Here is a 20,952-nt window from a genome sequence, read left to right on the forward strand (position 1 = left end):
CTATAACGCTGCTGAGAAATTGCTGATCTGAGATCACACACACACACACACCCTGAGAACGCTTAAAAGCTTGTAAGTCTTTGGACATACATTTAATTATATCCTTTGTGGACATGTTTAACCTGTGAAATATTACAGCAGGATTCGAGCGAATTCTGCATTTTAAAAGCCAGGATTCCTCCAAGTTAACGCCAGGACCTGTAATATTCCTCTCATATCGCTTACACAGGTTTAAACCTGGTTAAGGGTCTGGTTAGTACTGGGAGAGGAAACTGCCTGGGAAGACGAGTGCATGGCGCAAGAAGGACTTAGACTGAAAGCTTAGGCACTGCTACATTAATAAGGTCATTGTATTACTTATTAGTTCTCTATAAAAAAAAACGCACTGAAATGCTTATCAGCTATAAAATGAGCACGGCAAACACGAGCATTTTTAATTTATGTCTTGGTCCAGTTTATCCCACGGAGCCAAAGTCGGCTCGGATTTTGATGAAAAGGATGATTTTGATCCTGCAGGGATGTGAGAGAATACTAATTCTGGTCTAGTTTTACTTCTATTCTGGCAACCAAAAACATAATTCTGGCAAAATAAATGATACATACCACCCAACTTAATGATAACTTCAACAACCTGAATATAAACAATACTAAACATTTTGCATCTGCTATGCACGTGTCCATTCCTTATTTAGTATGCACACGTCACATGAAACCCATTTGGATTTGTTAAATTTGCAGACCCAAAGCAGTGGTTTGCAACAGGAACAATGGCAGTGTTTCACAACTGTGGGCCTGTGCACATTCCTTGAGTCCCTATTTAACCCTGCAATAGATTGTGATGGGGAAATCATTGTACGAATGCCAATTAAATACTTACAAGATGTTTTTCTATAAGTTATAGAGTGTAATGCATAATTCAGGCATGTGATTAGCAAAAGACAAAAAAAAGGCAGGAAAATGTACAACGTGTAGAACCATGGGCGGATCTACCGGTGTGGCATAGGGTGGCAAATGCCACCCTAAAAGAAAGCCTTGCCACCCCTGCTGCCACCCCAGTTGGCAGCGACGAATTCAAAGAAAAATTACGGCCAATTTGACATTTACGTGCACGAATTTCCAATGTCCGACTGCGGCGAATGCAGCATGAGATAACGCCAGAGATTGGTTGTTTTGGAAAATTGAGAGGCGCGAAGTGAGGGAGCCAGGAGTCACGAGGAAAGGAGACATGGGAGGAAAGAGGTAAAAGCTGATTAACTATCTATCAAGAAATGAAATTATAATGAATGAACAGTGCTAGCATAGTTGCAATGCTGATTTTGAGAGGATAAAAATCAGGTTGGAGAACGTTATTTAGCTAACTATACATGTAATGTGAAGCATTTTGCTGAGCAACATGGAAATCACCGCATTCAGCTGTTGTAGGCATGACAAGTTCATGTTATGCTCACTGGTGAGCCTTTACAAAGCGTGAGAAAAAAAAAAAACTATAAAATGTGACACTGGTGTAAATGGTTTAAATCATGCTGAACTTGAAGCAGTGTTGTTATTGTTGTTGTTTTTTAGTGTCTGTTTTGCATATACAGTATAAAACTGTCCAGAAACGGTATAGACCTCATCTGAGAATGTGTTCTTCGTGAACAATAAAAGCATGAGATTAAGTTTGTCTGTATGAGTTTGTAAATGGCAGCCCATGCCCTTTTGTAGTGTGTACATACTATTTGTCATCAAACTGTGATCACTGTGATTAAATTCAGTATACATTTAGGTCCATAAATATTTAGACAGAGGCAACATTTTTCTAATTTTGGTTCTGTACATTACCACAATGAATTGTGAACAAAACAATTCAGATGCAGTTGAAGTTCAGACTTTCAGCTTTAATTCAGTGGGTTGAACAAAATGATTGCATAAAAACGTGAGGAACTAAAGCATTTTTTAAACACAATCCCTTCATTTCAGGGGCTCAAAAATAATTGGACAAATTAAATAATTGTAAGTAAAATGTTCATTTCTAATACTTGGTGGAAAACCCTTTGTTGGCAATGACTGCCTGAAGTCTTGAACTCATGGACATCACCAGACACTGTGTTTCCTCCTTTTTAATGTTCTGCCAGGCCTTTACTGCAGCGGTTTTCAGTTGCTGTTTGTTTGTGGGCCTTTCTGTCTGAAGTTTAGTCTTTAACAAGTGAAATGCTGCTCAATTGGGTTGAGATCAGGTGACTGACTTGGCCATTCAAGAATATTCCACTACTTTGCTTTAATAAACTCCTGGGTTGCTTTGGCTTTATGTTTTGAGTCGTTGTCCATCTGTATTATGAAACGCCGACCAATCAGTTTGGCTGGATTTGAGCACACAGTATGTCTCTGAATACCTCAGAATTCATCTGGCTGCTTCTGTCCTGTGTCACATCATCAATAAACACTAGTGACCCAGTGCCACTGGCAGCCATGCATGCCCAAGCCATCACACTGCCTCCGCCGTGTTTTACAGATGATGTAGTATGCTTTGGATCATGAGCTGGACCACGCCTTCGCCATACTTTTTTCTTTCCATCATTCTGGTCGAGGTTGATCTTGGTTTCATCTGTCTAAAGAATGTTCTTCCAGAACTGTGCTGGCTTTTTTAGATGTTTTTTAGCAAAGTCCAATCTAGCCTTTTTATTCTTGAGGCTTATGAGTGGCTTGCACCATGCAGTGAACCCTCTGTATTTACTTTCATGCAGTCTTCTCTTTATGGTAGATTTGGATATTGATACGCCTACCTCCTGGAGAGTGTTGTTCACTTGGTTGGCTGTTGTGAAGGGGTTTCTCTTCACCATGGACATTATTCTGCGATCATCCACTACTGTTGTCTTCTGTGAGTGTCCAGGTCTTTTTGCATTGATGAGTTCACCAGTGCTTTCTTTCTCAGGATGTACCAAACTGTAGATTTTGCCACTCCTAATATTGTAGCAATTTCTCAGATGGGTTTTTTCTGTTTTCGCAGCTTAAGGATGGCTTGTTTCACCTGCATGGAGAGCTCTTTTGACCGCATGTTTTCTTCACAGCAAAATCTTCCAAATGCAAGCACCACACCTCAAATCAACTCCAGGCCTTTTATCTGCTTAATTGAGAATGACATAATGAAGGAATTGCCCACACCTGCCCATGAAATAGCCTTTGAGTCAATTGTCCAATTACTTTTGGTCACTTTAAAAACAGGGTGGCACATGTTAAGGAAGTGAAACTCCTAAACCCTTCATCCAATTTTAATGTGGATACCCTCAAATGAAAGCTGAAAGTCTGGACTTTATGTCCATGTCCATTATATAACTATAACTTGAATATGTTTCAGTAAACAGGTAAAAAAAAACAAAATTTGTGTCAGTGTCCAAATATATATGGACCTAACTGTATACGTCTGTAACACGTTGCCACCCCTCAAAAATTCCTGCCCCCCTCTTGCCACCCCATAAATATTTTTCTAGATCCGCCCCTGTGTAGAACCTGCCATGGTAGCAACCAAACTGAACTAAACAAAGTAGCTTGAAGATGAAGGAAAACTGGGCTACTTGGAAATTTATATTATTTGCACTGGAATGATCATACAGTCACTGTTAGAGTAGTATGGTATGCAGTAGAACACCAAGTTCCACAGATTCTTGGCTTAGCAGCTACATCACTATCATTTCCTTGCACCTTTCTCTTCTTTAATCTGGCCTTTTCCACTCCCTCTTTTTATTGTTCATATTGATTAAAGGCTCAGACGGCTTGCTCGTCAAACTGTAAACCTGTACAGTTGTCACGTGACCAGTTTGGAATCAGTTAACCAGTCAGAAATCTCAAGAGGGCTGCTCTCATCTCCTGCAGGTTTGTGTGAGTGCAGCTGCCTGCAGCCTATACTGCAACAAGTATCTCCAAGTTATGCTGCTGCTACTTTTAAACTTATTGCATCACCAACTTGCAGCTCACCAGGAATTCTCGGTTTTCTAGATTAGCCATGCCAGCACAGCACATCTGAATTACCTGAGCTGAAACAGTTCTTGTCAACTGATGTAGGCTACCACTAACAGACAAGCATGACTGTAGTACATAGGGAAATGGGCATGTTTAGCTCAAGCCAAACAAACCTCATGGATAATTGGAAAGGAAAGAAATCTATGAGTCTCTCTCTTTCACACACACACACAAAGATTGTTTTTCTTTTTTTTTTTTTAAACAGATCTGCATGATTTTACACAAGTCACATTTTCAGGTCAAAAAATTCAGAATTGAGGATTAATGTAGAAGAATTACATCCATGTTAACTACATAAACACGTAGATTTTTATGTTCAATCATCAAGACCAGACAATAACACTATCAATGTACAGCAACAATGCCATGTACGTACCCAAGGTCTAACTGAGCGTCTCAACTGTTCTAGGGTTTGTTACATTCTTTCAGAAAAATATCAGTCCATTTTTCTCGTCTACGCCCTCAGTCATGGCCTTGCGTCCATCCCCAGTCTCCACCTTGCTCTTTCACACGTGTGCAGCCACTGGCTCCAGCCCTTCTTCCATTTCATTGGTCTGAGGTGGAGGATTTTCTGGGCGAGATGATGAGTTCTTTAACATCATTAGTGAGAGTCTTTATCTCCTGCAGTTCTTCAGCTGATCCTTCACCCTCTCCATCCGCCTGTTCAGCTTTCTTCCCCACCAACCGCTTCACCACCAGAGTATGATACTGCATCAACAGCTGATACTGATCCTAACCAACACACCACACTTACTTAACTGTCACAAACATCAGGTTAGTCAGTGTGCGTGCGTGCGTATACCTGTGGGAGTTTATTCTGCAGCGTCTGTATGATGCTTGACACACACCGTCCCGGAGCAAGCAACATGCAGTGTGTGTGTTGCTGAAAGAGCAGCAAAACAGCAAGATGCAGAACAAGTGCCTCGTCAACTGCCGCCTGCAACTGCTCCATCAGAGAGTGTTTATGTATGGAGAGAACCTGTCTAACACACACACACACACGTTTGTGTAATGTTAACTGTGGTTGTGCAGGGATGAGAATGGAAAAATATAAAAAAAAAAAAAGTCTGAAAAAAGCCAGGGGTTTGGGGGCCGCAGGCACCCAGCGGGGCCCAGGGGCAGGGAGCTAATGATTTTTGGCTTTTTTTTTAACCCCAAAACCATTAATTTTATCAGCAAAACGTTGCAATTTATTTGGAAATAAATTCCCCTTCTTGGTGGACTCCCAGGTGAACATGATTAATATGGTACAAGAGACTTGTTTTTAATCAATTCACATTTGATTTCAAAAAAATCAATGCACTTTTTAATATAAACGAGCTCTACAGTATTATATTTCTGCATTTTTGCTATTCGTGTCTTTGAATACTCTAATCCTTTACAATGAAGTGCAAACCAGAAAAAAGTTCTATCATATAATTCTCTTAAGCTTTCTTCTGATGTTATCATGGTAGCAGGAGGCCTTGCATATTAAGCAGGCAACATTCAACATCACTCATCACTTCCCTTTCAACTGTTGTGTGGACTAACGAGGTTTTATCTGGACAGGATGTTGTGTAATGTAATACAGATACCATACGGGCAATCTGAAGATCAAGATGGTGATTTTGAATTAAAGAACAGACATGTACAATGGGCATTACATATTGGAAATTTTTTTAAAATCAAAAACTATAAGTTCATCTCGGCCAAAAAAATTTGGGCAGACGCTCCCGCGCGGCACACGCCAGCAATTCCCCCTCCATCCCCCTATGAAATGAGCAATAAGTAGGAGAGTTATACACGGTATCATACCTAAAATTTTATCAGAAATAGATATGATACTATGATTCTTCCCAACATGCTACATTAGATAAGCTAACCCCATTTATAAAAGATACACTTATATATGACATGTATTTGAGACACACACACACTGATTCGTGCGATATACATTATAAATATAATGAATTATTGAACAGGCAAAATCATTTTCAACCTACCTTTGGTGTTTTTTGGTGTATATGTGAAGTTTGATAGTCCTCGCCCCTCTACTAGCGTAGTTTATCATGTCAGAACACAGCGAGCAAAGTACTTTTCCTGGGACGTCTATTTTCCGTATGTGATCACCGAGCTTCGTTGTGACAGTCTGCTTGTCGATCTCGACATTCAGTGTTCTCGACAAGCCCATTGAAAACAGTTCTTTATTCCTGCAACTTTATCAATCTTCCTCGCTCGGTCCTCTTCTAAGACTTTTGCCATTGTCGATATGCTAAAACATCCCGCCTGAATACATGAGTCCTTCCGATGTTACCAATGCGCATCGTCAAACAGTGTGTACAGTCGGTGAACGGCGATTGCAAGCCACACGTGGAGAGCATGCGTACTTGTGTTTATACACTGCACGTGATGGGATTTCCCGAAAATTCTACCACAAATAAGTCGAACATTGTCGCAAAAGTGAATGTTAATTACGACATGTCGAAAGACTCGAGTGTGTGTTAACCCAGAGCCCACCAAGAATCAAGACGTTATAAGGTGACCACAGATCGCTAACCATAACCCCCCCTCCGAAAATTTCTCAACGGATTTACATCAATCTCAGAAACGATCATTTTGGTCTGAAAAAGTCGGAAATCCGCCGATCGGCGGAAAATTCTTATCCCTGGTTGTGTGTTTGTAGTGTAGAACTATACGTTTATATACATTCTATCATTGTGTGTTCTTACTTCTCTTTTTTCTTGTCTCCTTTCTTAAGCATGATGCCACACTCCTCAGCAGCAGCTTCCACATTGCAGAGGAATTCCTCAATGCTCTGAAATACAGACACAGTCAGACAGACAGACTGATGAGATGGGGCAATGGCATGACAGGGCCACAGAGTGATTGTGTGAGAGCATGACAGGGCCACAGTGAGAGAGGTGAATGTGACTTATGAAGGTGTACACTCACTCTTCCATTCAGGCTGCTGTTCAGTTTCATCAGAGGAGCTTTAATCTCATCAGGAAACTTGGCCAGAATCTTCATCCTCACCTAGAAATTGTGGAAATACAGATGGCACATGGAACAGCGCAGGATCATGAAGTAAAAGCCAACAATTTAAAAAACACTAACAGTACTTCATCAAAGAGTTTTACAAGAATATAAAAAAGTGAGCTCACCAGATAACAGCTCGACTGTCATACACGACCATTTTAAATATTATATTCATGGCAGCAGATGATTGGAAAAATTCTATTTTGGATATTTTGACTACTGCCATCTCTTATTAAAACGTTTTAAAAGGTTTCACACTCCACAGACAAACACTACCAGAAGGAGCTGCAAGTGGTTTAAAAATCACAAATTATATTAAATGTTGAGAACTGAAAACAATTACACATGACCCAAACAGTACTGTTTTTGCAGCAATGGCAGCTCCATCTCCCAATTTAACTTCATTTACTCTGTAACCATGGAAATGATGTTGCTGACCTCAGCAGTGATGGAGCTGGGATTGTCGATGATGGTCTTGTGATCATCTGACAAGAAGTTGATCATCGCATTGGTTAGATCTGAACACACTGATTTCAGGATGTGTTTCGCCATGTGGAGTTGAACGTCATCTACACACGCACACACACACACACACACACTAACATTTGGGTCCCAGGTCTGGACATGAACGTACATGTGCAAGAGACACACAGAGAGAGAGAGAGAGAGAGAGAGAGAGAGAGAGAGAGCGAGTGTGTCTAATACACACCTGAGAAGTGCTTGGTTCCTCGCTCTAGTGCTCGGACATTAGTGTACAAAGTGTTAATTTCTTCCTGTAGCTCCTTGGCCGTGTGTCTGCGTTTCCCAGCTGAGTGGGAGGTGGAAGTGGAGGACAGGAAAACTGAGTGCACCACTTCCTTGTATGCCCTTGATAACGGCCTGGAGACAGACAGACAGAACTAAGCAATTACACCAGCACTGTACACAGCTGAAGCTGGGGGATTGCAGGAGGGGGCAGGGAGCATGACGGTACATGATGACTGTAGCACAACAACCCTGAACCCAAAATACAAACAGGCATATTCAAAACACTCACAGATAAAAAGCAACAGAAAAATATTACACATCCTGCATATAAAACACCTTGATGAGGCCACTGACTCCCAAAACCTGAACCGGAGTCTCAGCTTCCCTCATTCACGCTCCAGAATACGTCCATCCCAGCACAACCCTGAAGCTCTGCTCCAGGTCAGTACAGCAACACAGCTCATGCAATGCAGAACGTGAACAGTTGCAGTTTCTTAGGATTTGAAAAATTTCCCAAAGAGGCTGGCATTGACCTGACCTGCCCGCCTCACCCCACCCCCAGCACTATTGCTGGAAAACAGGAAGAGAATGGAGGTCCTGAAGGTGAAGGACTTTTGCCTGGCTGTGAACCGTTTCATATTTAGAACAGAATTAAGTTTTGAAAGAAAACCATGAGCTGATGAATTACTGGCTGCAAGTCTGCTTTTTAAGGAATGGCAGACTCCAATACCATCAGGACAAGAGGAGTCCATGGACCTTCTCATCATGGAGGGAGGTGCTGTAATTTATATGCAACATATACAGGCTGAGTGGGTGTATCAGAGTGAAGACCACCGCTGTGCAGCTGCAGAACCACAGACCAATGGACTTCTCTTACAAATGTGCTACTGCCCTCCCTAAGGATACTGGCCCCAAAAGAGCTGCCCTTCAAATGGACTAGGATCCAATAAATTCCACTTGGGGCATTAATGCATCCTGGACCTGTATTGTAACATAAGCCTGGGTATGAGGCTCATCCCACCAATTAAACCATTACAAACAAACAGTTTGACAGTGTGGGCGACATAGTGGTTATTACTGTCACCTCACAGCAAGAAGGTTCTGGGTTCAAATTTCGCAGCTTACTGGGTTTTTTCTGTATGGAATTTGTATGTTCTCCTCATGCCTGTGTGGGTCACCTGTGGGTGCTTCAGTTTCCTCCCACAGTTCAAACATGTGGATCAGGTCAACTGGCTACTCAAAATTGCCCAAAAGGTGTGAGCATGAATGGTTTTTCACCTCTGTGTTACCCTGTGACAGACTGATGATCTGCCCAGAACACCCAAAGTCAGCTAGGATTGGCTCCAGGTTCCACCACGACCGTGACGGATAAGCAGTACAGATAATGGATGTTTACTGGCGTAGCTTATCACGGCACTAGCATTACTGTTGCCATAGTGACTGGTGTGACAGGATACAGGTAGAGATAAAGTACACAAAAACTGGCTCCTGAGGAGCTTTAATATCAGTACCTGACAAGCTCATGTGCAATGAGCTCCAGTGTTTCCTCAGGACAATCACACACGTGCTTCTCCAACACCTCCACAATCTCCTGGACTGACAGGAATACTGGCTCTGCAGGCTTACCTACACACACACACACGGTTTTAACAGTGAGTGCAGTATACAGGAACACATAGGTGTGTTCAGTAAAGTAGGTGTGCGCACGCGCAGTGTCTACTCTGTGCAGTTGCAGTTTCGTCATCACTCTCCTCTTCTCTCCTATTCTTCTTCTTGGTTTTTCGTGTTCGGATCTCTCTGGCATTTCCTCCTCCGCCTGCTCGTACACTGCCACTGCCCTCTGTGCACGCACGCACGCACACACACACACACGAGTGACCCTGCCTGTAGTTCAAACTATATAATATAGTGATGAGCATGTAGCATTACTGCAAAAATAAATGACAGATTATTAGCATGCAACATTAGTACTCCAGGATTTAAGTCCACCTGATGCTTTCTTCCTGCGCTCGTCTCGTTTGTCTCGTTTAGCACTCGAGCTCTCAGCAATCACTGGTGCCAGTTTCACATCATCCTCTGTTAATAACAGCACAGGATCACTCTTCACTTCCTGTTTACACACACACACACACACACACACTAGCAGAGCTCTGTAGGAGTGCTGGCCTTTTAAACAAATGTCTGGTTGAGCGTTTTCTTACCGCCTGAGCTTTCTGCTGCATGAGGTCATCAAAAAGCGCCAGGCAGCTGCTCATAAACTTCTCGCTGACAACAGCAGTGCCAAGAACCTGAGCACTGGACTGAGCATGCATCGAGTGGATCACATGACCTATCAACGTCGCTGAATCATCCTGTGAGAGGCAGCTTGGCAACAGCAGCTGGAAAGTGGGCAAGGGATTGCAGAGACACGTAATATATTCTCCAGTTAATGATGTTAACTGCACTGTGACACGGTTTATTCCCACACTAAAGTTATACTCGGAGTTTGGAATGTGTGTACACCTGTAAGTCGATCCAAGTTTCAGAGTTGACCGCTTCCTCCACTGAGGCCTCCAGTTGATCCAATATGGCTGCTTCCACACACACTGACCGCAGGAACAGCAACTTCCTGTCCTTAAACCGCTTCTTAACGTAGCTCACTGGATCAGGAATTCCCAAACGGGACAGAGACTCAAACTCTGAGGAAACAACATTCTCACCTAAATTCTGAATCCAAAAATCCTAAGCTGAAATTTCTCTCCATTCCTTTAATATTGATTCCCTAATCCTACATGTGGAGCTCTTGCTTTCTTATCCCAGATACCTTATTCCTAAATCTCAATCTCTTGACTCCCAAATACTTAGATCTGAATCTCTTATTTGTAAACCTGAACCCTTTATCCCTGACTGTTACCAAGGTAGGCATTGTGTGTCAGGAAGGATGTGACCCAGGAGTTCTGTGCTCTGCAGTAGACATCAGGAACAAACACAGCTTTATCCTGACGACCTCCAACTACTGACCCAAGGACACGGCCTGAGTTCACCAACTCCTCCAGCAGAGCTACAAAAAAAAAAAAAAAAAAAAAAGCTTCGTTACAAAATCTCGTGATAATTACTATATTAAAGACTAAAATGGCAATACAGCAAATTTAACACATTGCAAGATATAAAAAATTCCTTTGCAATTTAACATCAATCATGATGTATACCAAATCTAACATGAATCTGATGAACCAACCAAGAAGAATATTTCAAAATGTAACACGTGTCAGAACAAAAAATCCAAAATAACTCACTGCATCGGCCCCACCCAACAGGAAATGTATTAGATTACAAATATGTTCATCCTAGGGAGACCCACATAGGTACCAAATATGGTGCATGTATGTGAAATTATATGTCAAGCACATGACTCAAGGTGATGCTACAGATACCCCGGGACATGCCCGAGGCCACGCCGCTGTCCCTGAGCAACGGTCACAAGCACTGCTGTGTGTCAAATGTGTGTGCCAGACAGCAGCTCGAACAGCGCCAAAAAGTAAATTCACACAGAGATGCTCTAGAGACCCTTGTCCCACACACACACAAAGAAAAAGATACTCACAGTATAAGAGATTGTCCTGTAAGCCATACTGGCCAATAAGGTTATTTACTGGAGTCGGCCTATAAATAAATAAATAAATAAATAAATAAATAGAAAAAAAAAAAACACCTTAAAGGGATCCTCCAGCGGATTTATTCTCAATCTTATTTTAAGTAAAAGTAGTGGCAGAATTCAAAAATCAAACTTGCATTTTTGGAGACCAAATACAGTGTTCGAGAAAAATGAATTTTCTTTAAAATCCCAGCTGGGCTTGACACATGCAAAGACATCATGTAGTGGTCGCTTAGAGCAACTCATCTGTTTATATTCTCTGTTTACATCATAGTTTTAGAAGTATTTTACTGAATTTATTAGTTTTTAAATAAGTATGCCTCATTGCGTCACACATAAATGCCACAATGATGCTATAAACAACATTCCTGGTCGTGTCCTGAGAGACTGTGCCGAGAAGCTCACAGATGTCTTTACAGACATCTTCAACATCTCGTTGAGCCAGGCTGTTGTCCCCACATGCCTCAAAGCCACCACCATCATCCCGGTCCCGAAGAAGCCGTCTCCCTCCTGCTTCAATGACTACCACCCTGTTGCACTCACTCCCATTCTCATGAAGTGCTTCGAGCGGCTAGTCATGAGGCATATCAAGTCTGCCCTCCCCCCCGCCCTGGACCCTTTCCAGTTTGCGTATCAGTCCAACCGTTCGACCGATGATGCCATCTCCACTGCCCTCCACTCAGCCCTCACCCACCTGGAGACAAAAGACTCGTATGTCAGAATGCTGTTCATAGACTTTAGCTCAGCATTCAACACAATCATTCCTCAGCAGCTCATTCACAAACTGGACCAGCTGGGACTCAACACCTCCCTGTGCAACTGGCTGCTGGATTTCCTGACGGGGAGACCACATGCTGTACGGGTCGGCAGCAACTCCTCCAGCACCATCACATTGAACACGGGGGCCCCCCAAGGATGTGTGCTGAGCCCCTTCCTCTTCACTCTGCTGACCCACGACTGCACACCAACATCCAACTCTAATCTCTTCAAGTTTGCAGATGACACGACTGTGGTGGGTCTCATCAACAATGGCGATGAGTCAATCTACAGGAGTGAGGTGAGCTGCTTGGCCATGTGGTGCAAGGACAACAATCTCCGTCTGAACGTAGAGAAGATGAAGGAGATTGTTGTGGACTTCAGGAGAGAGCACACCCAGCATGCTCCACTATCTATTGACGGTGCTGCAGTGGAGAGGGTGAGCAGCACCAAGTTTCTTGGTGTGCACATCTCTGAAGACCTGTCCTGGAGCAACAACACCGCATCACTGGCCAGAAAAGCCCAACAGCGTCTGTACTTCCTCCGCAAACTGAGGAGAGCAAGAGTCCCAGCCCTCATCATGCACACATTCTACAGAGGTACCATCGAGAACATCCTGACCAGCTGCATCACCGTGTGGTACGGCGCCTGCACCGTGTCCTGCTGCAAGACTCTGCAGCGCATCGTGAGAGCAGCTGAGAGGATCATTGGCGTCTCTCTCCCTTCTCTAATGGATATTTATAACTCCCGCCTCACCCGCAAAGCCATCAGGATTGCAGGTGACCCCACCCACCCATCTCACAGCCTCTTCAGCCTGCTGCCGTCGGGGAGGAGACTGCGGAGTCTCCGGGCCAAAACTAGCAGGCTCAAGAACAGTTTCTTTCACCAGGCGGTCAGGAGGCTCAACTCCCTCCCTGTTCTGCCCCTCCTCCCCCCTCTGCCACAGATTCTGCCTGCACACCCCCTGCCCCCCCTTCAGCATCTGACATCATGTCACCCTCACAGTCCCCCCCCCCCAACACACACACACTCTCAGCGTTCATTAACACACTGAACTCAGGGACTGCACATTTCACTTTACCTCGCTCATTTGCACTATTCCGCACTACCTCACCTTAACAGCTATTAGTTTATTGTTTATACTGCTTATTTCATGTTTACCTGCTATACCTCAAGTGCCCTTGACTGTTTATTTGCACCAATTTATGTGTGTTTAGTCTGTCTAGTTCTTGTGTGTTTATACTGTTTATTTTTTAAATTATTTTATTTTTTATTTATTGCATTGCCTGTTTGCACCGTGGGTCAGAGAGGACTGAAATTTCATCTGTGCTGTATGTTAAGCATGTATAGCATATTTGACAATAACGTTGACTTGACTTGATAAAGAAAGCACAAGCTGGAACTAGACTGCATTTCCAGAGAAAATGCAGTGTGCTTGATCAACTGGAACAGAGGGTCACCAACAGAAACTGGATCAGACATAAGACCTCATGCTGCAAATCTGGGTTTTTCTGTTTGTTTTTTTAACATGGTTGACAGAAAGTGTGTGGCAGAGTGTGTGTGTGTGTAGAGTGTGTGTGCCTGCATGCTCTAAAATCTCAGTTTAAAATGGCTCAACTGCAGCACGATATAACGCTCTGTGCTCTAAAATCTTTTTTTACATGTGCTAGGGAGATTAACAGTGTGTGTGTGGGGTATGGTTCAGGACAGACAGACATGTCACAGCTGGAATGTTGTCAATATCTCAAAAGCTGTAGGAGGAGTCAAAGTCCCTCTCATACCAGAATCCAGTCTTCCCAGGCAGTCTCCTGTCCCAGTACTAACCAACTCTTTAAGGCAGACCTGGGCATTTTACAGCCCGTGGGCCGCATCCGGCCCTTTGGTTCATTCTGACCGGCCCGCGTAAGGTTAATTAGAAGTTACAAAATAAATGCATTTTCTAATTTTACCCCATGCATGGACTGAATGTGCATTGCTTTTATTTTGAAGTTGTGTTCAACAAAAACACAATGCGCGTGACATGAACATGACATGAAATCCCACGAAACCTAATCCCGCGATAACTACTTCCGTAATTTGTCCAGACCAACCACAAACTTGTACGTCATCCTTCAAACGGTCCAGCCAATCACAGAGTGTGACGTCACCAGCAGGCGCCGGAGCCGATCTGTAGATCTGATACCTACACCGAATCGACTGATGATCTGCCAGCTGTGCTTCGCATCGCCACCTCAGACATTCAACCTGACTTTGATGCACTCGTTAAAGACCAACAGAGACTAGATTTCTCTCACTGAACAAATAAACTAAAAAACACCAAATGAGGTGATTAGACTACAAATGTGGGCATCATTATTATAATATGATGTATCTTGCTTGATATTTGGAGTAGAAAGACAATATTGTGATGTCTTTATTGTGTTTTGGGGTGAATGTGACTGAAAAAAAAAAAATGGTAAAACGTTCATATTTTTGTTAACCATTGTTTTGGGAAATGAGATTGAATAAATGAAATTTTTTGTAAGGCAACCTCGTTTTTTCCATACTCTTACCAGTCTTAGCAGCTTGTAAAAACAATGTTACTTATTGCTTTATATAAAGAAATACAATTAATATTATGCAGAATTTAGTTCAGCCTTTTGATCCGGCCCTCCACAAAATTCTGTTTCTCATGTGTCCCATGGAAAAAATAATTGCCCACCCCTGCTGTAAAGGTGTACGGGTGCAGCACCAATCTCCATTTCAGTAACCCTCAGCCTCTCCCCTATGGAGCACTTGCATGTGACGTCACAGCCGGTCCAGATTGTGACAGACGCCATCTTGTCGGTCAAACGCCATATTTCCGTCTTCTACTTCTGCTTTTACTTCTACCTTTTCTTCTGGAAAACCCTACTATATACAATTCTACTACAACGGCTGCGGCTACAAGCTCTCCCTACCTGTGCACGTTTTTTATGTTTTTTTGTGTGTATTTTTGCGTGTTGTTCATCTGTATCGGACTTCAATATCCACTACAACTGTATGGACTTACTGGACATGGGTTTCCAGCAGAAAATGATGGTTTGTAGCGATTTCCATCGCATGCACAACATTCCGGACGAGATAGCGAGACCAGCGGGGTCTCCGTGGATTGTTATCAGAAGCAAAGCGAAGGAGGCAGCGCCGGGAGCAGAAGCAAAAGCGAGGCTGCAGAGCCGGCCTGTTGACTAAGCTCAGAAAACAGCCACTCAAACCTCCACTGCTAAGTCTCTATCTCTCCAACGCCAGATCCATGGTAAACAAGACGGACGATTTGGAATTACAGCTGGAATTACCTTATTCTATAATTGGCTGGTCAGTGCTATACTCGATACTTAAGTGACTTACCCATCCAATGAGGATTCTTGTTTACAAGATGCCACATCTGAGTTGCTGACAAATCCTGAATTTCTGTAAAGATAACTGTCCAGAGATTTATAAGCACGCAGTGCTTCACCACCGAACAGCGAGGGAAAGTTAATGAGGTAATTATACACGTCTGGGTATTCCGCTGGCAGTTCAAAATCCGGTCGTGAAAACTCCGTCCGGTAAGCCATAAGGGTCACAAATCTGTAGGTCGTTTATTTTAGACATATATCTATTTATCTGTTCATTAGAAAAATGAGCCGTGTAGTCCGTCGGTTGAAATTGATCCATTCTGTACACGAGTGCAGCAGTATTCAGCGGTGTTTTTTACCGACAAGATGGCGGCTGTGTACTTTCCGGTCACGTGACTGCAAGATCTCTATACAGCTAGGGTTACATTTGGGGGGGGGGGGGGGGGGGGGGGGGTCCCCTCTGGTAACCAAGAGAGTTCCAACTTCCCCACTCACATCTATATTGCAGTGTGCCTTGCCAGATGGAAGCAGGTACCATTTTTATGATGGTCTTTGGTATGACCTGACCACAAGTAGAACTTGCGATCTCCCAGTTGAGAGGCGGACACACTATGTACGAATAGTAGTGTTGCCAAAAAAAAAAAAAACCTTAATTAAATTAAAAATAAATAAATAAATGGGTGAATTAATAAAGTAAACTTAAGAAAAATAGCGTGCCTCAAGCTGCTTTGTGTTTAGCAAGAACTTGTAACTCTCCTTCCTTCCCCCCCCCCCCCCCCCCCCCCCCCCCCCCGAGTAGCCAGGAGTCACCAACTGAATTGTCTGTAAGCTGCATAACACAGATACCCGTACAATGAAAAATCTGTCTTTTAAAAAAAAAAATTTAAATTTAAAAAATAAATTTAAAAAAAAGGGGGTGGGTTTTCAAAAAACTACATTATTTGAGATGTAAATATCCCAGAATGTTTTTTTTTACATGATCTACATGGTGCTGGGTAGATTAACACAGAGTGTGGCATGATTTAACAGTATTAGAGTGCAAAGTGCGCAGCGTGACATGACACTTCCGAGAAGGACAATTTGATTTGTGAACCCCATTCATTCAGAAAACACTTTTCTCTGTGGAAATGCAGTCTAGCTCCAGCTTGTGCTCTCTTTATCGCATCATTGCGGCATTTATATGCTACACAACGAGGCATACTTATTTAAAAACTAATAAATTCAGTAAAATACTTGTAAAACTACCAACACTATGATGTAAACAGAGAATATAAACAGCTGAACTGCTCCAAGCGACCACTACATGATGTCATTGCATACATCAATGCCCAGTTGGCATTTTAAAGAAAATTCATTTTTCTTGAACACTATTTGGTCTCCAAAAATGAAAGTTTGATTTTTTAAATCTGCCACTACTTTTACTTAAAATAAGATTGAGAATAAATCCACTGGAGGATCCCTTTAACACATTCAGGTATAGTAGTAACTATTTTAGGCAAAGAACTGAGTAATTAGAGTGCGTGTCTCTTTGTTTTACCTGGTGATGGAACTGAATAATCCTCGTATTTTTGCTTTCTGTCTGTTGATAAAGTTCTGGGTGAAGATCAGTCCAGTAAACTGATCGATGTGACCATCAATCAGCCGGCCTAACCTCGCACTGAGCTCCTATCTCACACACAGACACAGAGAGCGCAGTGATCCTGATATGAGACAATGGAACTATTAATGGAATATTTGTCGTTTAAACATAGTGGCTACAAATTAGAACACCTCTAGTTCTGTCATTTTCAAAACAAACAAAATCATCTGTCCAGGATCAGCGTCAGTCACCAGCCACGGCTATTCCAGGTAATTTACCAGGTATACACCACCGAACTAATGTGTTACTGACAAACGCAAAACTCATGTGTGTTTCTCACCTGTGTGAGGAAATCTGCAGGTAGCTGGTGCGTTTTACTGAGCTCAGCGATTTTCACCTGTCCAGCCTCCTGCAGCTTATCATTCACATCCTCACACATCTGTTCCAAGTAATGGCTGAACATCAGACACAGACAGACAGTGAGTGTGTGCACACATGTATGTATGTATGTATGTATGTATGTATGTATGTATGAATGAATGAGGGGGGCACATCTCACTCAGTAATCAGTTGTCCCAGAATGATCCGAGTTCTTCTCTCGGATTTGGCCACTTCATTCGCTTGGCTCTCCACATGGACCAGATCCACATTAATGATCTACACACACACCAAATGCATTGAGTGTTAAAATGTACTACCAACGATGCTGTCAAAGTTCATGGCCGCTCTATGACAGACGAAGTAGGTGGTGACAATTTCCTTCAGAATGCTTCATCTTGCAAACCTTATATAAAGGGTCACACAGAAGACATACATCAACCAGTATCTTTGTGCCGACTGACCACAAATTAACCTCATAAAATCTTAAATGTGAAGAGAAGAAATTAATTGAAGGAAAATACTGAACAATTGTTTACATGTTCTGTAAGAAAATAACTAAAAGTCATGTGTGGCATCTTTTGTGCTGATGCTAAGCACCAAGTCAAATTTCAACATGCAGTTTATTCCTTTTTTTTTTTAAATGTCTCTGTACACAAACAGGAATGTATCAAAAATAACAGACACCCAGTGAAGTGTGTGGGCTTTAGAGAGTTGATGAAACGAGTATACACGCACCTTCTGTAGATCCACTACATTTATTCTTCCTTAAAACACAAAAACACACACAAAGTCAGCACAAACAAAGCCAGAACCACAGCTATTACACTCTCTCTCTCTCACACACACACCTCCATGTGTGTACAGTTCATCTCGAATCTCTCGGCTGATCTGTGATGGAGTGATAAACTCTTTTCCATCGAGTGTGTGAACGACGTCCAGCTTCTTCTCCGCCAACAGCTTAGTGATGATCTCAATACAATTCCTCTCCGACAGCCTGAGTGTGCCCGGGCACAAACACACAATAATAATAATAATAATAATAATAATGTCACATGCAATGCGAGCTTAATTTGACAGCTCACAGCTAAAAGGACAAGATTTTTTTGTTTGTTTATTTGTTTTAAACACAAGTAAATAAACATCAGCTCATTAACTCTGCACTTTTTAAAGGCAAAGAGAGAGAGATTATTAACAGTGACCACAGCTGTACCGGAAACAGGTCCACAAGATAAACAGAGAGGTTTATTCCAGTGAGCAGTGTGGAACTGAACGTTTTGACCTATAATAAACCCCGCGACAGAAACTTTATTACAGTTTGTTCGGGTTATTTCTGTGGAGTTTATAATAAATGCTCACCTCTGTACAGACTCTGTGAACTGAACTCTCTGAAAATCTGCCGCGAGCCGCCGGATTTCCTCCCAGTCTGCCATTTTATTGACTTTAAGTCACAAAAACAACTAAAATATTCTTCGTTTTTCTCTTTTATTTGTAATTATTCAGCTCAGCTACGCTCATAACTGACAGCTGAGCTATGCTATGCTAAGTTATACTAACTGCGACCAGCCCACGTCAGCGTTCGTACGGTGCAGTACGGAATGTCGGGAGGGACAAAACTCGTAGCAGTAAATCAGAGTCCGGCGAGCTTGCTCTTCCTCTGTGACTGGCACGCGCCGTGTCCGGAGTCACTCACTCTGTAGTGGACTATGCAGTGAGTTCATCATTCTGCAGTGCTGTCCGAATGTATAGTGAGAATTATTACACCCTATATAGTGCACTCATAGTATCCCACAATGCACCGTGAACAGTAGTGTACAGTACAACCGATGGTCACTAACCAAGCAATATATCCCATCATGCATTGCGGTCGCGCTGAAAGAAAAAAGTGTGTAAGAGAACAGAAAATAAGCTAAAATAGAATAAGACAGATAAAAAATACAAGAATAAAAGTTCCAGTGCAGAGCGAGGAATTAATCAAAAGCCTCAAATGTCATTTAATAAAAGGCAGCAGCGAAGAAGAAAGAAAGGATTCAGCCTTGATTTAAAAGAACTGAAAGATGCAGCAGACACAAAGTGCTCTGTATTGATTAATGTGGGAAACACGCTCAGTATAATATGGATTTATTATTTTGAAAACCTTTTAATTGTGCGACAATAATGGCGTAAATAACGGCGCGGTGGAGTAGTGTCCGAAAGGGTTTTTACATTTTACCAATGAGCTCACTATTGCCGCTTTTCCACTACCAATGCGGCTGAGTCGGGCTGAGCCGTGCCGTGCTGAGTCGAGCTGAGCTGGGCTGTTGGAGTTGCATTTCGACTACAACCGCACTGAATCGTGCTGGCTGGAAGTGGGTGGACACATTGGGTGGAGTTAGCAAAAGTGGGTGGACGTCAGGTGATGTCGTTATGTGGCGCAAACAGTGACATCAGTGACCTTTTAAGTAGTAGTCTCACGACCCGGAGAGTAAACAATAAACATGGAGTCGTTAGTGTTGCTGGTCTTGGTGCTGTGGCTTGTTGTTGCCGACAACGCCAACAGATACTGGCAAGAGCGTATAGATGAGGCGAGGCGCATAAGGCTTCATAATTCTCGTAATTCTCCTTCTTCCGGGTTTACGGTGTTTACAGATCCCAGCGTGCTCGCGGGGCATGTGTGGGCATGTGAGGACACTCCTCCTCACCAATCAGTGCACAGGGGAGTGTCTGCTCACGCCCCTAGCCCCACTCGGCTCGGTTTGGCTCGCTTCAGCCCCACTCCAAAACCGTGCGAGTTTTGGGTGCTAAGCAGGGCTGAAGCGAGCTGAGTCGTGCTGTTCTTAGATAGTCGAAACGCGAGCCGTCGGGCTGAAGTGAGCTGAAGCGAACTGAAGTGAGCTGGAAAAGGGTAGTGGAAAAGGGCCATATATAATCCTCTAGATAGAATTCCCTAGATAGTGAGTAGGGAGTAGTGAATGAGTGAGTGATTTCGGACACAGCCAGGGTTAGGGTTTGGGTAACCCTGACCCCACTGAGCTCTATATAAAATCTGGAGGGCTCATAGCCTATTCCCCACTTTCCTTGACTGCTATTGTTTTTTTTTCCTTTTCCAGTTCAGTCTCTGATTTTTTTTTTTTGAACGGCTGAGATAATTATTTTTACAGAGATTATTTCGCATTTTTTCTTATATCCTGGACGCTGTCCAGAAAATAAGCCGTTGACCAGGAAATATGACCAACCCTGATTTAAGAGTACTTATCAATATACTTGCACTCAATTTAAGCTAAAATCATGTAGTTAAAACAGGCAATCATGCTCATTTTGTCAATTTGTGCAAGTAGGTGTGACGTGCAGATGATCTACGTTGTCAGTTGCGCTTAGCCTTAAGTAAATGAAAATAACTCCTGACTAAACTAGAACAATAACATCTCTCACTGCCATTTCTCCCTCAGGCTCTGGTCCTTCTTCCATTGCAGCTCCTGAGGCTAATTTACTCAGTTCATTTTTCTTTTTGA

The 20,952-nt window shown here is 42.8% G+C and overlaps 1 protein-coding gene across 1 annotated transcript; it reads right to left on the reverse strand.

Moving 5' to 3' along the window:
• Nucleotides 1-4,282: 4,282 nt before the first annotated feature.
• ufl1 (UFM1-specific ligase 1) lies at nucleotides 4,283-19,227 on the reverse strand. Its single transcript, XM_060913413.1, has 19 exons — nucleotides 18,821-19,227; nucleotides 18,313-18,458; nucleotides 18,200-18,228; nucleotides 17,643-17,740; nucleotides 17,424-17,538; nucleotides 17,042-17,169; nucleotides 11,342-11,400; nucleotides 10,652-10,798; nucleotides 10,261-10,436; nucleotides 9,960-10,136; nucleotides 9,748-9,868; nucleotides 9,479-9,598; nucleotides 9,270-9,384; nucleotides 7,721-7,890; nucleotides 7,450-7,580; nucleotides 6,928-7,008; nucleotides 6,705-6,790; nucleotides 4,799-4,979; nucleotides 4,283-4,728 (listed from the first exon to the last, which is right to left on the reverse strand). The coding sequence occupies exons 1-19, from the start codon at nucleotides 18,892-18,894 to the stop codon at nucleotides 4,543-4,545; spliced, it is 2,340 nt and encodes a 779-aa protein (XP_060769396.1). The 5' UTR covers nucleotides 18,895-19,227; the 3' UTR covers nucleotides 4,283-4,542.
• Between the last annotated feature and the right edge of the window lie 1,725 nt (nucleotides 19,228-20,952).

Source organism: Neoarius graeffei, chromosome 2, assembly GCF_027579695.1.
Source record: "Neoarius graeffei isolate fNeoGra1 chromosome 2, fNeoGra1.pri, whole genome shotgun sequence".
In the NCBI taxonomy this organism is placed as follows: domain Eukaryota; kingdom Metazoa; phylum Chordata; class Actinopteri; order Siluriformes; family Ariidae; genus Neoarius; species Neoarius graeffei.

Bases quoted from the DNA above. Each gene is read 5' to 3' on its own strand.
- ufl1 (XM_060913413.1), bottom strand. From the start codon at position 18,894: ATGGCAGACTGGGAGGAAATCCGGCGGCTCGCGGCAGATTTTCAGAGA. The intron at 7,009-7,449 runs GTCAGCAACATC...CACAATTTCTAG, and splicing joins CCAGCTCCATCACTGCTGAG to GTGAGGATGAAGATTCTGGC. The intron at 4,729-4,798 runs GTATACGCACGC...TGTGTTGGTTAG, and splicing joins TGCAGAATAAACTCCCACAG to GATCAGTATCAGCTGTTGAT.